This window comes from Cygnus olor, chromosome 4 (assembly GCF_009769625.2).
Source record: "Cygnus olor isolate bCygOlo1 chromosome 4, bCygOlo1.pri.v2, whole genome shotgun sequence".
NCBI lineage: Eukaryota > Metazoa > Chordata > Aves > Anseriformes > Anatidae > Cygnus > Cygnus olor.
The window spans coordinates 76,289,406-76,306,595 of record NC_049172.1 but is presented as its reverse complement, the minus strand read 5'-3'; the positions used below and the strand labels follow the sequence as shown (position 1 = coordinate 76,306,595).

Genomic DNA, 17,190 nt, shown 5'->3' with positions numbered 1-17,190 from the left:
TGAAACGAGGCAAGTCGCTGGTGAAGGGGCACAGGGGCATCCCGTCCCGCACCACCAGCATCGCTCCCAGACCCCAAAACTGCTCAGTTCCCGAGCGGTGGTGACGCACGAGAGCAGGGAGGGGAAGCAGTGGGCTGGCTCACTGGGGACAAGGCAGCCAACAGCTTTATTGGGGTTTGGCTCACGTCTTGCTGGGCTTCCCTTGCCTCCTGGGCACGAAGCCCTCCGTCGCGCCTCCAGAGTGGCTCTTACAGCTGGGAAGTTGGCTGCCCGGGAACTGGGAAGGTTCCCGAGCAGGGGACAGGGCTGGCATTGCCCGAGTGACCCTTCCCAAGCAGAATTTGCCTCTTGAACAGCCCCAGCAGGGCTGCAGCTGAACCCTGGGCCAGCAGCCGTGAAGCACCGACCGCCCATCTCACCGCCAGCTCCTGCTTTTGCCTTTCTAAAGACAGGCTCTATTTGACAACTGCAAACACTAGGCAGCACTTTTATTGTGTTTATACCAATTTTATCATGTCTTCCTGCTCGTTTCTTTTCCATTTACAGTCTCCCAGGCCTTCCAACACTCCCTAAATAGCTCCCAGACCTGGGCTTCAGCTAGCGTGGGGACTCCTCGGGATGCAGGCTGCGCCTTGGGGCATTCCTACAGCGTTAAGTGAATTGCTCTCCGGTCGGTAAAACACTTCTGGCTCACAAGTCCTTGATGGCAAAACTGGAGATGGCTAAAGCAGGCAGAGAAGCACCGGTACGCGCTCGGCCCAGCCATCCTCTGGCGACCAGCAGCAGCGTGGGGAAGCTGGCCCGGATGGCCCCGAGTCCACCCTGGGCTCTTGTGAGGGAGGAGCAATCTGTCATCCCTTCACAACATCATCAAAGCAGGCGATGTTTTCCTGTGAATTTGAATTCAGGATCAAACGTTTTCGCTCCTCTTGGATTTGGGGCACTAGTTGAACATGGTCCACAGAGAAATATTTTTGATAAAGATTTGTGAAATCAGGGTATTGCCAAAAACGGAGTTTACTCCCCCAGAGAAATTCTTTCAAAGCAGACTGCAACATTTTCACAGCCTCTGATCTTCTGTAAAAACTTTTAAGCCCACACACACGCTCACAAAAAAAAAAAAAAAAAAAAAAAAACCTCTGAACTATTCTGCAGAGTTAATATCTGAGACATCAATAATTCCTCATCTAGTTAGGCAGCTATCAGACGCGGATGCGCAAAACCTGGACTACACCCGTTAAAAAGACACGTACCCGAGAGCAAAACCTGTGCTAAGATTTTGCAGAGTATAAACCCGCAATGCAATTCTTAAGGAAAAGCAGCCCTACAACATACAGAACATGGGAAACATCTTGTGTCCCTGGAAGCTCAGCACGTTGCCCGGTGTGAGCTGTTTGCTACTGCAGTAGCAGGGCACGTTTACAGCTTTCCTAACAGAAATTCCCTTTCCTGGTTGGAACCCCAGGCAGCTTCCACCAGCACCCAGCACAAGGGACACACGGACGTATCTAATCGTCCAGACTGAGCACGTCCCCTTCAGCAGCGATTTCATTTTCTTAGCCAACGCTGCGTTACCAGCATTCAAAAAAAATAAACAAACCCTTGATTTTGGAAACTCGGCGATGAGAACTAGAAGCCCCCTCAACAACAGAACTGATTACTCCCCTGACATCTCCACTTCTGCCTCATCTTTTTTTTTTTTTTCCCTTTTAATTTGTAGAACAAAGAATTTATTCATCTTGTCCAGAATTTTCCCGTTCCGCAAACATCAGCTCGACAAACCTCACTCCCAAACTCTGCATCCAGCACGTTCCCGGTACTGGGAGCGCAGGCAGACCTGTCAGTCTCTGTAAACAGCCAAACCCTCTCTTTCTGCAAGAACTCTTTCATTTGGGTTAAACACTGACTGTAGCAAGTTTAACCCATTAAAGCCAAGTTTTCAGTGCTCATCTGCAGCCGACATCAACACGAGCCTGTCCCAGAGGTGAGGGATGCTCTGGCCTGGCTTTATACAGAGGTGGGAATCTCAGATCCTTGTTACTTTTTGATGTAAAGACACAAAGCACACATATATTTGCTCTTCTTTCAGTAAGGACAAAAGAATCCAGACCTGAACACAAGGAATCCAAGAGAAATGTTTATGAACTGTTGATGGATCATTCAATGATGAACCATTGCCTCAAGCACAAGGGTTCACGGGTGCAGCCACAAAGGTGCAAGTCCAACCAAGGATATTTAGCAGGTTGGGTCTCTTCACACGATACCCACAGTTTTTTCAGTGCAGGAAGTGTCCGCTCACCTTAAACAGCAAACCTCAGCTGCAGAAAGAAACGTTGGTTCTGTGCACCTTCAACAAGCCTCACCTCATCTCTGGCTACTGGCAGATCGGAAGCTTTTCTACCCCACGCTGACCAGAACCAGCTGTGGTTTAGATCTGCTACACGTTGCGTGGGCTCGGTGTCCTCCAGCTGCCCCAGTGCATGCCACGTCCTAACCTTAGGGAAAAAACTGAACGTCTTTGCACGGTCCAGAGGATGCTCAGACTGTGTAACATTGGAAGCAGCCACAGCGCCCTGCAGACTGATCTCACCCAGGCTGACGTTATAAACAGCAGGCAGACAGCTCTGTCTGGAAATAGAAAGGTTTGTCTCCGTGTCCAAGACGTTTTTTTGTGTAATTACTCGTGGAAGCAAACAGAAGTTGGCGGCTGATGGCACCTAACACAGCCATTTATCAGGGAACGTCAAGGGAACTCTCCGGGGTCCCTGTTCGAGCTCCCAAAACTTGGTAAGAAATCGAGGACATTCACCGAGAGAATTACAACCGATTCCTGCAGCCAGGTCCACCTGGAAGAATGCCAGAAGCACGACGAGTTTTGGCTGCACCTCACACCTGCTGACGTCCTCAGTGCCAAACTCCCTCTCCAAACAGAAAAATGTCTGGAGTTTGTTGATCTGTTCTTCAAGAGGAGTCCAGGGGCTGATATTCTGCAGCGCAATGTCCGTCCTTAAAGCCTCCCCTCTCCCCCAGAGGAGCACCACGGAGTCCACTTCTACCCGACCACTTCGCAGACACCTGGCCAGCCTTTCTGGGGACAAGAAGACATGAGGCAAAATGCAGGCGAGTTTGTCTTGATGTACTCACCAGGATCACAAAGGAAAAGGCACTGAAAATGAGAAGAATCTGGACGAGCTTTGTATTTTTCTGGATGCTTTTTACTACAAAGGGAGCGGCTGGCACAGACAGAACAGCCCATGGAGCTGCTCAGTGTGAGACGCTGATCCTCCTTCTGCCACTTGACTTTCATAAAAACTCAATTTGAGTCTTCTCCCTGCTCACTCTCCAGCTCTGCCCACGCTCTTGCTCTGATCACGGTGGCAGCTCCCACCCCGCGGGGTGCCTGTGCTCGCGTGGGCCACGTCTGGGCTGCGACACCTCCAAAATGCAGACCTGGAACAGAGCCGAGTACCATGCCTCCAATTGCTCCTCCTGAACGTAGCTGGCAGAGCTCCCCTGTGCCACCCTGAGAGAGAGAAGGATCTACATAACGACACCTGCAACAGTATAAGCAGAACTCTTTTGCTTTTCTGTCCCTTTCAAACTTTTCCTCTAAATTCTGCTGCATGAAGGAAGGGATGGCGCCATGTGCATGTGGAGCTCTGAGATCCCTACAAGAGTTCATCCACCCCACGTGGAGAACTCCTTATCACAGCCTGTTGAAGGGCCTCTGATACTTCCTAGAGGAAAAAAAAATGGTGTTAAACCCACTTTTTCCAGAGTTGGCTGGCCTAGGGACCAGGATCGGGAGCTCTCCTGCCAAAGCCTTAATCAGAAACACCTTCTAGGTTCATCCCGTTTTCAGTCCTGAATAGGAGTGCACCCTTCATCCTTCCCTCCCCAGCCACCGCTGATTGTCTTCAAAACCTGCAGTTGGGTTTTTTGGCTGTGTCAGGTCAGGAGCAAAAGCTACCAGTGTGCTCTTCGGATGCTTCGGGATCGTTTCTTTACTTGGCTGCTGACCTCATTCTTCAAGGCGCTGTCTTTGCTTTCTCCAGGTTTTCCTGTCACCACTATTCCACATGTTCTTGAGAAGCAAAAGCCTCAGAAGTCCTGGAGAGGGGCAGAGCACGGCAAACAACACGTGCCCACTTGCAGCAGTTGTGTCCCTCCAGACCCAAAAGCCTTCTGCAGTGCTCAGAGAATGGCCGGGCACCAAATGGGACGCGGTTTTCCTGCACGCAGGACACTTACCACTAACAACTTTAGGCAACTGGGATTAACTTTGCCTTAACTGTACTCTAACTCTGCCTCTTCGTCACTGCACATAGGAGATAATCAGGAGAAGGAGTCACGCTACAAGACGGAAAGCTAGGTGTAAATATCAGCAATATCGACATCGAGCTGCCACCATGGAGAAGCCCTACCAAAAAACCTGGCATTAGGATTTTACACCCATACTAGTTTGGGCTGGGATGGAGTTAATTTTCTGCATTGCAGAGCATAGCCCAGACAGCACTGTGATTATGATTTGTGGCCAAACCACCTCTGGTAACACAGAGGTATTTTAGCTGTTGCTTACACGGCGGCAAAACCCTCGTCGTTTCTCACTCTGCGGCCCAGCGAAGAGGCTGGGGCTGGCCAAGAGGCTGGGACACTAACCCAAACTGCCCAGAGAGATGTTCCCTATCCCAGAACATCATGCTCAAATGAAACGGGGGGAGGGAGGAGGTGTCTGGGGTTTTTTTACCCCAAAAAAAGTGGCCATTGCTTGGAGACTGCCTGGGCAACCGTCTGTTGGTGGGACGTGGTCAGTGGTCGCCTTTGCACCAATTGTGGGGTTTCTTTCTTCCCTTTGCTTATTGAACTGTCTTTACAGCTGAGCCACAAGCTCTCCTCTTTTGCCCTTCAGCTCAGCTCCCCCATCCTGCCTGCGGGGTTGGGGAAGGGGGCGAGCAGCCGGGTGAACGCTCAGCTGCTGCCTGCGGCCACCCCCAGGCACACCACGCATAGCGCCCCTTGAGATTTAGGGCTCCACTTCCAGAGGAGAGATCCGTTTGTACTAAAATAAAAAATAATAAAACAGACAGACAAACAAACAACTTTCTTTGCAAGGAGGAGACAACCCCAGGGGGGTTAGGGACCTGGGGAAGAGCCAGGCGTCCCTGCTGGCGGCTCCGCAGGCACCGCAACCCTGACGGGAGTGGGAGCTGAGCGGGCTCGCGGCACTGCCGCCGTCCGTCCCGTTTCATCACCACGGACAGCAGCTCCGGCCCCGCCGCCACTGGGGCTCTTGCGGCCGGTAGCCCCCTGGTAGCCCCCGCCAGTAGCCCCCTGGTAGCCCCTGCCACCACATCCTGCCCGCACCCAGCCCGTTTGCTCGCCGCCAGCCTGGCTTTCCCCGCGCCGCGAGACAGGATGCCCTCGGCGCGGAGACGAGGTAGCCCCGCTCTGTTAGTCAGGAGGCTTCTCCCAGCTGTGCTATACAAATTATGACTCAAAGACCTTCCCTCCTTAATGTCGTGCCTCTCTGGTCTAGTGGGGCTCATGCCTGGCACATGCCAAGTACCAAGTCTCACACAGTTCCCGGTTCTGAGCACCCACGGCAAGTGGGAGATTTTTAAGCGTGAGATGGAACAGCAACCACCGAGGTCCAGGACAATCACGCACCAGATAGACTTTCTATTTTTTAAACAGGGAAATGCCAAAATAGATCTACCCAAATCAGTGCTTCTTTTCCAAAACCATGCCCTTTCCTCTCATTTTTCTTTGGCTCTATTTCCCTTTTGATGCAGGGGAAATCCCACAGCCTGGTGGTTTCGGAGCAGGGCACAGGGGCCGAGCAGCACCCCACTGCTGGGTCCTGTGAGCAAGCGGCCATCTCCTTTTCTGCTGTGGAAGCGCTGCAGAGATGAAGAAGAAGGAACAGAAGCAGACCTCTGGGAAAAGGCAGGCCACGAGCACAGAACCACTCGGGCAATCCACGCTACTGCAAACATTGGAAACTTGTTCTTTATCCTCTTTGCTCAGGGCAACACACACGAACCAACACAGTTACAGGCTGCTGTTGAGAAAAGTGTTCTCCTGACGTAACAGGGGCTACAGCAATAAGGGAAAAAGCATCCAGCGTGGCAGATGGAACTTGCTGAAAGGGCCAGGGCAAGACTGCAGGATGAGAAAGGGAGAAGGCACCAAGAAGCTCAGCACACTCCCCATTGCTGTCCCTGCACTGATTTCCTGAAAGAGAGCAACAGGACTCCTGTGCTTTAAGCAGCACAAATCCAAGATGTTCCCCTACATCCATTACCCTCCAGCACAGGGAGGAAAGAAGACCCAACACGGTCAGAGATGTGCTTCACATGTAACCATGAAAAGTACCGGCATCCTGCAGCGACTGCGGAGGCATTGGAAATTGCTGCATAAAAGAAACGGCCAGCCCGAGGAAGCAGCAACAGAAACCCATCAAGGAATTATAATTGCACCTAAAAAAATCCTGTCCCAACACAATTCTTCTCAAGTGCGCGTCTGCCACAAGATGTATGCTCCCAGACGAGACCAAACATCTCGTGCACTACGCAGGAATTTATCTTCTTGTAAACAAAGGCTTCATGATAGAAACCAAACTGCGCTCCCAAGTGAGCAAAGGCCACAGAAAAGCAGCCTGGGAGCTAGCTGGAGGACCATTCTGTTCTCCTGTCACACGGGGCATCTCTGCTGAGTCTGCTAACAAAGGTAAGGACAACAGTGCAAAACAAATAGGATCACAGAATTCATAGAAATGACCCAATACTGAAAGGCACCCATGCTCCGCAGCCTATTCTGTGTGTCTACGCTGCATGGGGACACGAGATGCTGAGCTAGGTGCAAGCACTGAGACACTACTGATCACCCCCGAGCTGTCCATCTCCTGGGTTTGATGGTATACAGTTACCTCTTCATCCTCATCCTCATCTTCAACATCCAGGATACCCGAATCCTGCTCAGACATGGGGCTAGTGGTCTTTACCTCCAAATCTGAGCTTGCGCAGACTTCTTTCTTGGACTTTTTTCCCCCGCTAATCCTGGGATGCTGTGATACAATATTGTCCAGGTTTCTTTGCTGCTGTGCCTAGAAAAAAAGCAGATTTCAAGTTTTACGATAGCATCCTCATATTTATTTTTCAGCCAAAAGATGCAATCAGTCATGAAATACGACAAATGAGACAAAATAAAACACACACTTAATGGAACTTCGAAATGTTATGTTTTTCCTAACCCAGATATTCCAAAGAAACAGAAGATTAATTTCAAAACCATTCCAGGGATTATGCAACAATACAAACAATATTCTGACTCTTCACAAATCAAAATGCCAAACCCATCATACTGCCATATTGATCTATTTACAGCACAGATGCAGAAATATTAGCCCATAGGCCATGTGGTGACTGTCACAGGCTAAATTAAAGGACGTACTTAACCGTTGGATTTGTTCCTCTTTTCAACCCGTGTCAGCACAAAACATTCCACATCTGGACCCCAGAGGTTCCTGAAAGCATTTTTGTGGTACCCCAGGAGATCTTAATTGTACGCTGCTGATTTACAGAACGATCTGTAAAAGGTATTCAACCAAAAAATTCCCTCGCTGGGAGAAGCGCCGCGATTCACCACGCAAAACACACGGACGCGGTGCGGCTCCCTCGGCCCGCTGCGAGCACACATTCCTGGGGCTTCGGGCTTTGTTTGCAGCAGAGGTTGGTGCATGAGATCCGCTGCAAAAACTCGCTCGGTTTCCTCATTGTTACCGAGCACAATATTTGAGAGGACAAATTGTTTAGCCCCAATTGTCCAAGAGTTGAACGGGAGCTTCAAACCCGAGTGCAGGAAGGGGGAACGGCACAGAGCTGCTGCTCTCGCTCCAAGTGCCAAATCGTGTCCCAGACACAGGGAAAAGGCCTGGCCAGCAAACGCAGTGGTTCTGCACGTGGGAGCTTGTGCTCTGCTCTAGCTAGAAACTAAAAGCTCTGAAAACCTGAAATCTATACGGATACATACACGCGATTTACAGAAACTCCCCCATATTTTTCTGTAATTTTTTATATATGCGAAGAAAGATGTATGGAAATCATCCAGATTTCCCTCTGAAAAAGTTCCTTTGGATAGTACGAGTTTCTTTTTGAAAAAGAATGAGCACATATATTATTTTCAGACATTATTATAAACTGTATTTTCACCAATTCCCTTACAATTCTAACCAAACCTGCATCCGAACATTTCATTGCTCCCAGTCACGAGACAAACGACATGGCAAGAGGCACCATGCCCTGCCCCACGGTTACACCACAGCCCGACTTCAGAAGGGAGAAGAGGTACCAGAAGCTGTACTGCAGATACTGGTGTCAGCAAAACCACCTTGGACGAAACATTAGGCTCTTGGATTATGTGCTGGTTTTGCAACAGTGTTATGAAAGAAGAAAGGGGTTAGAAAATCTAAATCAAGAGGGCTACGTTTTCAAGGATACAAAGGGACGGCAATAGCGAAGGCACTTACTTGCACAAAGTTCTACCAGGTCAGAATGCAACTCGGGCAATGCAAACAACCATGCTAGGAGTGGAGATCAGAAATAAGGAACCCCAAAAAAAGCACTAATTATTTTTACTACCTGAACAGCATAAAGTAGAAGTCTCTATCTAGAGCACAAACCTTCAAAATGATTTCCGTGTAAACACTTAAAAGTATTAATAGCCCACAAAAAGAATTTATGAGTGAGTTTTATTTTGACAGCCGCTCTCAGCTCGGCTCTCTTTTGAATCCCTCCCTGGGAAGAAACACCCCAGAGCCAGAAAACTTGTGCAGCTCCTAGATCTGAAGAATATTAAAAACAAGCACGGCACAGATATCTCCATCCTTGCAAAATCCCCTGGGCTCTACCGTTCCGTAAGGCAAAGTCTCCTTCACACTCCGCACGCCTGCACGTACAATCGACTTCAGCTTAATTGCCAAACACGGCAATTGATAATAAAATTACACGTATATATCTGACACTGGCCATGGCTACAGCAGGATATCAAGCGAGGGAGCGAAGCGTTACAGCCCAGCGGGCAGCCCTGTGCCGTGCAACAGCACAATCTTGACCTCTAGTGGTTGTAAAGCTGTAGTATCGCTGAATTTACTACAAACGCTGTTACCAGAGAAGTAAGGGCTAAGCAACGGGACTACCAAGCAGGCATATTAAAAAGATCTCTTAAGGGATGAGTCTCAACAATAGGGATTTCTGCAAGAAAGCCACAGGAAAAGGCCTGTGTTAACACTGCTCAATACTAATTTTGCTAGCAACGTCAGTACTTGAAGCAGTTGGGAAAAAGGGGTATTTTTTGCATTAGAAATCTCTAACTTCAGAGGCACAACTCTATAGAAAGGCATTGCAACACCATATAAAGAGAATTAGGACTTCAAAAAGGGGAGTAAGCGCTTGGTCCTTCTGAAGCCCACACAACAAAGAGATCCGAGGCCCGATTCTCCTCTCAGATACACCCATTTATGACATAAGTTACTCAACTGAAGCGTAATGAAGTTATAACACTGAATCCACTGCAAACTGCACCAAAAGCAAGCCCGCTGTACTCATTAAAATCTCTTAAATTTATGTAATCTTTTTTCCTTTAGAAAGAGAAGAAATGAAAGAATGGGAAAACGCGAAGTTTTACATAAAACATTGAACTTTAAACGGATCATTAAACAGGGCGTAGCAAGATCACAGAAGAAAAAGTGGCCATGGGAGAAGAAAAATCCGGACTAACACTCAGAAGGATGCTGCCGTTAGCTCTGAACTCCGCTGTCTCAGCCCTGAGCATGCAACTTTCAGCGTTTTAGGCTGAATGCAGAATTCGGGGCCCTGCAGATGTTCTCAGAAGGCACAGCAGCTTGCTCCCCGGTCTCTTTCCGAACCCTTTTCAAGCAAGAGGTATTACTTCATTCCTCCAGCTACGCACACAAGCGGAGTACACGGTAACATCTGACCAGTAGAACAGATCCGAATCAAAACCCCAAAGTCAAGAAAACCTGACCTAGGAAGAGCCTTTGCTCTAGACCTAGAGTTCAACGTCCAAATTAAAACTTGACAAAATGCAAAATGGGATGTTTAATTTAGTTCATGAGCTAAAATTTATCAAGAGAAGCATTTTGACCTGATTTAAAGTCCTGGGACCTACTGGGGAAATAGAAGTGCAGGACCCACACCTCCCAGAGGTGCGCAAGAAGCAGCCAGAGAGACGCTCCCGGTGCCTACAAAATTTTCCAGCCTATCAAAGGCAACTTACTTCTAGGAATTTGGGAAAAAAAAAAAAAAGTAAATAAGAAAAGGTTTCCCAGCAATTTTCATCTTGAAGACTGAGCTGGCTTCAACCAAAGAGCCCCCAGCAGCCCAGTCTGTTCAGCACGCAGCCCGCACCCCGCACGCTGCCGGCCGCGCTCGAGGCAGAGCCATAACGGAGGTGTGACGCTGGAGCGACACAACGTACGTGCCAGAAACAGCAGTAATTGCTTTTCCATTAACAGTAGGGCATTTCCCCCGCCCCCACTCCTGGCAGGAAACAATATGGACTGAAGTGACCTAGAAGTGAGAAATATCAAATTTGCTTTAACTTCGGCGGGCTTGGGTGAAGTCACCGAGGTTTCGGTTTCACCTTGAGAGAAAGAGAGAGCTGGGGAGAGGCCCAGAGGAAGCAACTAAGGAGAAATTTGGGCTTAACCGCCAAGGAACCCCCCGCTCCCACCCCCGTCTCGTTCCCTGCACCTCCCGAGCCCTCTCCCTCCTGGGCCGGGGGTGCAGCAGAACAACTCTGCAATATATTTGACGCTGCCCATAAAGGATGAAAAACGACCTGCGCAGCAGGCACATTTGGATTTTAATGTTCTGTTTCACATAAAGGCATCTGTAGGGAGCCCAATGAAGAGGCACACTTTAGAAACCACATCAAAGCAGAGGCGACACTCCAGCGTGCCCTCTGAAAACGGAGGAACCCGGGGCTATGGGGGAGGAGAAAAGCCCTCAAGGGACAAAAATAAAATAAAAAAATCCCCTTACCTTTTGGTGTGGTTTACATGAAAGCAAGTGCATTTTTGTATTATTCTGTAAAATTACCTCTATTATACAAGACTATCAATCTCTCGACTCTCTGCTTAACATAACAATAAAAAGGAAAGTTAAGAAACCAAACGTCTGCTCGTAGCCGACGTTACGTTCAGCAATAACGCAGCGTTGGGTTCAAGGAGCTGAAACCTGCTCCAAGCCCAGCGGGACTCGCGTGCCCACATGCCGCCGCCAAAATCCCAGTCTCCTAAGAGCAGTGCAGTCCTGGGTCTGGCCGACACAAGAAGCAGACACAGCCTTCCCCCCACGGGTTCAGGGCCAGAAGAGGGACCTGCGGCTGCCCCTTGGTATAGGATGCCTGAGATGTGAAGCCGGTAGGCTTTGTTGGCCAAACGCAACTGGAAACGTTGATCTTCCTACTGCCATCCCTTGAAAAACAGAGGATCAAAAGAGCAGGGGGGAAAAGCACTTCTTTTTTTTATTACATTTGTTCCCCCAAGCCATTCACTTCTTTTACACCGCCTGCACACCCACTCCACCACGTGCCCAACCTTACGTTACATGGCTGTAGGGGTCTTACATTCAAGCCTGCCGTACAAGAGCCCTAAATACCGGTCCTCAGTATTTGCCAGTCCATCCCAAAAATGCTGCTGTGAGCTTTGGAGCAGGAATTCACACCCACAAGGCATCGCAATACAAGAAAGCCACCACAAGGGACCAAGCCCACAGCCTGGCCGTGCTACAGGAGACATGAAATTTGGTGGCCCAGAACTCCAGGAGCTGCCTTACCCACAGCCCCAAATCCCACCCCGTCCCCCCCCAGGCTCTGCCTACAGAAGCCACGTTCCCGCAAGGGAAGGCTGTGATACCACCTACACGGGAGTGAACTCCTTTAAAACTCAAGCAGCTTTTTATAGGGTTTTTACAACTTTGTCTTGTTTTCTGCCTCGGTTTGCCAACGTTGACAGCGAGCGTGTCTTACCTCCCGTCACCTCCACCCACCAACGAACTGACAATATTTACTTTTGAGAAGAATCTAATTAGCTCTTTCCTGATGAGACAGTAGATAAGGCACAGCAGAAGAGGTTTTATTATTTAAAAGGGATTGAAGTACCGCTGTGGTTAGCTTTGGTGGTTTTGATTAGTTACTGAACATTTGCTGCTGTGATTGTTTTATAGACCCCTCTAATGGGCTGAGACACAGAACTTTAAAATATTGTTTCACAATATCCCTAGGAATGGGATACATATTCCTTAAACAATATTACAAAAAGCAGACTGGCTACAGGGGAAGAAAAAAGAAAGTTAATAAAAAATGACAGTACAGCTGGCTCCCTGCCAAAGATCCATTTGAAAGTTATAAAATCCCCCTCAGATCAGATAAAAGCATGTATTATTATTGCAAGGTGTAAACTCAACACGCTGACACAGCTTCTGTTTTCAGTTTTAACTAAAACCCAGTCGCTTGTCAAGATGATAAGAGTTTTTGCCTATCTGCTTTCTTGGTGTTAACTGGTTATCAGAGAAAACAATTTGTCAGAGGTTTGTCTGACAAAGTTCACCATCAGCACAGGAAATGAGGCCCAAAAACATGATTTTTTTTTTTAACTCACTGCTTGGCCATTAGAAAAATAACTTTGAAAACGCAGCATTCAATGAGTTTGCACTCCCCCACCACCCTACGCAGCCCTTTGCTTCAACCTTCCACCTCTCCTCCTTCCCTAAAAATAACTCTCAGACCTCAGCCCGCCCCGTGCTAACCATCTCGTGCCAATATTCCCCAATATCAGGTTTGCACAAATATAAATTTTCAGCATCAAATGTGCAAGTGTGAGCGAGCAATTGTCCCTTCGCTTTTGCTTTGACCCAGTGATTTATCCTCATCGCCACACTCCTGCTCCTTTTCCTTATCTGTAAGGCAAGGTCAGCATTATTTATATCCTCCGAGTTCATTGTAGAGAGTAGCTTGGTTAATTCAGCATTTTATATAAAGACTGTTAAGCCTCTAGAGTGCTTTGGGGAAGCTCCTGCAGTACGGCACTTGGGGAAAGGAGCGATCAAGACTTGAGCGCTCTCCTCTCCCAGTTGCTGTAAGAAGAAGTTTATCACATTAGCGTTGATAAAAGGACTCAAGAAAGCAAGTCCTCCAGGTCAGCTGCACAATAAAAGACAAAAAGCCATTTTTTAAGGAAGTCCTTTATTGAGCAAAGCGTTGATTTATGCTTCTGTGTGATCTAGCCTCAAGAACAAGATATCTGCACGCAAGCATCAAAAGTAGCTCAGTTATGCGATTAAAAAGCGTATTTATCACATTTACACAGAGTGGAGAAGCTGAAAATTAGATAAGCAGCCTAAAAGCAGGAGGAGGACCGCTGTTGTACAAGGTATTTCAAACACATTGAAGACCGTGGCCCTGGCAGCTCCACAGCTCGGCTTTGGTTAATGGGTGCCAAGCCCCACCAGCTTCCTGCTCGCCGTTCGGATCCACGGCCCCGATCAACTCGTCCCAACAATTTAAAATTCCTTTTCAAATGGTTCCGATCGCCTTCATACAAAATCCCCTGCTACATGCAATCCTGCATACCACGCTCTGATTTTTTTATTATTATTTATTTAAATACTGCCTTCTCATACAGCACCGAGGAGGCATCTCTCTCCCTGGCGAGCCTTAATTACGGCTCGAAGCGAGAGCGGAAAACCCCCACGCTTCAGTTCAACCTCTGGTTCGCCTCTTCGCACCCAAACCAAGCCCACAAGGGAGCAGCACCGTGATCGCAACCGAAAACAGCCAGAGGTGAAAGTGGATGGCTCTTACCCCCAGGTTCAGGGGGGCCGATGTGCCAGGCAGGAGCCAGACTCGGCTGTAGGCGCTCGCCACGCACACTAAGCGAGCGTGCGTTTCAGCACGCCCCCCCGGCAATCTCAGCATGGCCGAGGTCATCGCTCTTTGTCAATGAAGCTATCAAACAGGGAAAATCCAGACCTGCTCCCCTCAGAGAACGAAGGCAAACAGGGATGCAGAAGGGAGAGGGGAAGGAAAGAAGCGGCTGAGGGTTCGACCGAAAGGGCTGAGGAGAAAGCACGCTGACTGCTCCTGCGCCTCCTCTCAGAGCTAAGCACTGCACCTGCAGCCAGCACCCTGCCCAGGAGCCAAGGCAATGACTTCCTTCACCTGAAAGCACCCAAAGGGGTCTGCAGCACCAAGACCCCGCCACGGGCACCGTCAGCTCAGCGAGGGAAGTCCACGTGCAGCTCCCCAGCCCATACAACCCCTCTTTGAATCAGCTCCAGCCCCTCACTGGTTGCTGTCCTGTCTCCAGCCTTGCCCAAGGAAGTTGCAACCATCACACCTACAGCAATTCACAGTAAAAAAATAAGTCTTGGATTAGATCTCAGCAAAAGGTTGAAGGTGTGTGGGTCTGCGAAGCCTTTCCGAGTATGATCCATAGGGAAAAACAACCGGGGCGTGCTTACGACTGCTGCTTCAGCTTGCAAACACCGAGGTCTGACATGCTACTGGATCCTCGCACACTCATAAACCACACTAGGACAAACCAAAAGGTCTGCATAAGCCGGTTCCGAAGAGTCACAGTGTTTTTACTCTCATTTTTCCAGGCCATTTGAAGCTACCGGTATACTGAGAAACACTGCCCGATATTGCAATCTTATGGGTTAGGAATGGGAAGGGAGGAAGGGTCGCTCACTCAGCCTGGAGGGAGAGCTAGGGCTACAGCTCATCAGGTCCTGGATCTCTGCTCTGCACTTATCTTGACCACACTGACCCCCAAAAAGTTATACAGCTAAAGGAGTGCTAGCCCCCATATCTTGGTCTCCGATTAAACTCCTTTATTCTGTTCTCGGTGGGAGTTCCCAAACTGCTGTTTCACACACCCTCTCTCTGGGCCTTGTTAGGCGTTGTGGAGATAAGTTTCCTTTCAAGATTCTGCTTTTGTTTCCATTTATCAGCCTGGTTTGGGTTTTTTCAAGGTTCTGAGAAACCGGTAATGTTCAAAGCACCTATCTTAGATGGTCCCGATTACCTTGGAACACACAAAGACCCATCTGAATAAAAGGACAAAGCTCTGAGCCATGAGTCCTGGACAAAACATCTTTGGGCTTTTAAGCAAGGCAGCTTGCACGTCTCTTAAATTAGATCTGGGAAGATCTGCAGAGCAGATCCGCAGTCAGAAATGATCCTCGGCCATACTCAGGACAATCTGGGATAGCAGGTGTCATGGATGAACCTCAAGGGCATCAAAGCAGCGGGCAGCCTTCCACCAGCTCAAGCAAAGGCATGGATCTTCTCTTCCAGCTTCCCTCTGTAAGACAGATACCTTGCTCTCGGCAGTGGCTCCAGGTAACGCCACCCAACGCATTGGCACCGAGGACTCATCTGTTCTGCGATGCAGCCAAAGGCACGTTTGTGGATCCGTACGGGTGCTGAGCTCTGTGCCCTGCCCACGCAGTGCATCGCACCAGGACGTTAAGGTTAGGCATGCCAGGAGGGGTAAGGACAGCAAAGCACCGCAAGTGACGGTCTAACGGAGCGCTCCCCATCACCACAGGCTCAAGGACATGTCTGATGAATGCATGCTACAGATGGGCCCTGTAATGCTAATCATACCTGGGAAGAACCTGTTGGACTAACGGGTATCTTGAGAGCCTTACTATGTTGGTTTGGGGTATTTTCTTGTTTGTTCGTTGTTGGTTTTGTTTTGTTTTTATGATACAGAAATGTTTTTCCAGTAGAAAGCTGAAGGGGCTCACTCAAACTGCCATCAGCTTCAGGATACAAGGGTAACTTCACAGCTACGTACCCACGTACCGAAATCTTAGGCAGCAAGACCGGGTAAGAACCACAGGAGTTAAAGAATGAACCCAAAAATGTAGAGAAATGCCCTACGAGCTAGTTCATATCTCTTGGGGGACACACACAGCAACAGTACCTCCACCTCCGGAAGATTAAACACGCACAAAGAAAAGTCCTTCTTGGAACAAAGAATACTTCATTCTGTTTAGGAATAACCCCTATGGTTTTTTTGATGAGAAACCCACAAAACAGATGTCAAAAGCTAGTCTTTGTGGCTCAGCCCTTTTCTTGTTAAGAGCTAAATGGCTTTTTCAAGAATAATCATCTTCTCCATGATCCATGAGCTTTAGGGTAGTAGTAGAAGAAAGAAGAACATTATTGCGTTATTTCTGGTTTTAATTAATCAGAATTAAATAGCTGCTGCTTCTCCAAGCATGTTGACTATACGGGGTATTTAATCCCATATGAAAAGTTTCACTGAAGATCGCTTTACAGAAGAGCTTATATTTCATTTGGCTTCCTTCGTTTCACAAAGATTCCTCTGACACTGTTAAACTCGCGCTGAAATTTTCTGTTGATAAACAACTTCTTACCAGGCAGTTGTTCACCAGGGATAAGACTGCTGGGCACGAGGCTTGGGGATTTAGAGATGAGATTTTGGGAGTTACATATTCATCACATAGCATTACTGTCCGTAAACCCCACTCACCGAACTCAAACAACACTTCGTGTTTGTTTTTAACATAAAAAACTTTTTAGTCCAAATATTAGATAACTCTCCTCTATCATAGTACATTCCCCAGATTTTTTGTCTCAACCTCAATAAATAACATTTGCTTCCATCACAATTTTTAGCATTTAAACTAGAAAAGCTGTAAATAGATGCATATAAATCAAAACTTGATCTCACCTTGCTTCTTTAGGTTGACATAACATTTATTTTTTAAAGCACTACCAGTTATTGTAGAATTCATTAAAATTACACATTAAAAAAAAATATTCCATATTCAGTGCATTAGCTTTCAAAACTCCGAGAAATCATGCAAGTCCCTAAACCTGTTATTTACTGGACATGAACTGCCCTCTAAAGGCTAATGGGGAAACTGCAGAGAACTTCTCAAAGCCAACGCTTCCCTCTCAGCCATAATCCCGTTCATTTTTTTGTACGACAAGAGCCAGAAACGAAGACATGAAAAAAGACTTATATAGCCTCTTATTTTCTTTACCTCCCTTCCCTCTCCCCACAGCTCACCTCCCGTTTAACTGCTTGAGAGGATCCCAGGGCAACACGACCAAAACCTACGTGAGCTC

The 17,190-nt window shown here is 48.1% G+C and overlaps 1 protein-coding gene across 12 annotated transcripts in view; it reads right to left on the bottom strand.

Annotated features, from left to right (window-relative positions):
• Positions 1–17,190, bottom strand: part of EXOC6B (exocyst complex component 6B) — a 293,346-nt gene that overhangs the window by 151,802 nt on the left and 124,354 nt on the right. For 8 of the 12 annotated variants that reach the window (XM_040555327.1, XM_040555328.1, XM_040555319.1 and 5 more), the window contains one exon: positions 6,929–7,105. In XM_040555327.1, coding sequence (XP_040411261.1) covers positions 6,929–7,105 — 177 coding nt within the window. The remainder of the gene's footprint in view (positions 1–6,928; positions 7,106–17,190) is intronic. The other 4 variants (XM_040555322.1, XM_040555330.1, XM_040555324.1 and 1 more) reach the window with 1 other exon arrangement.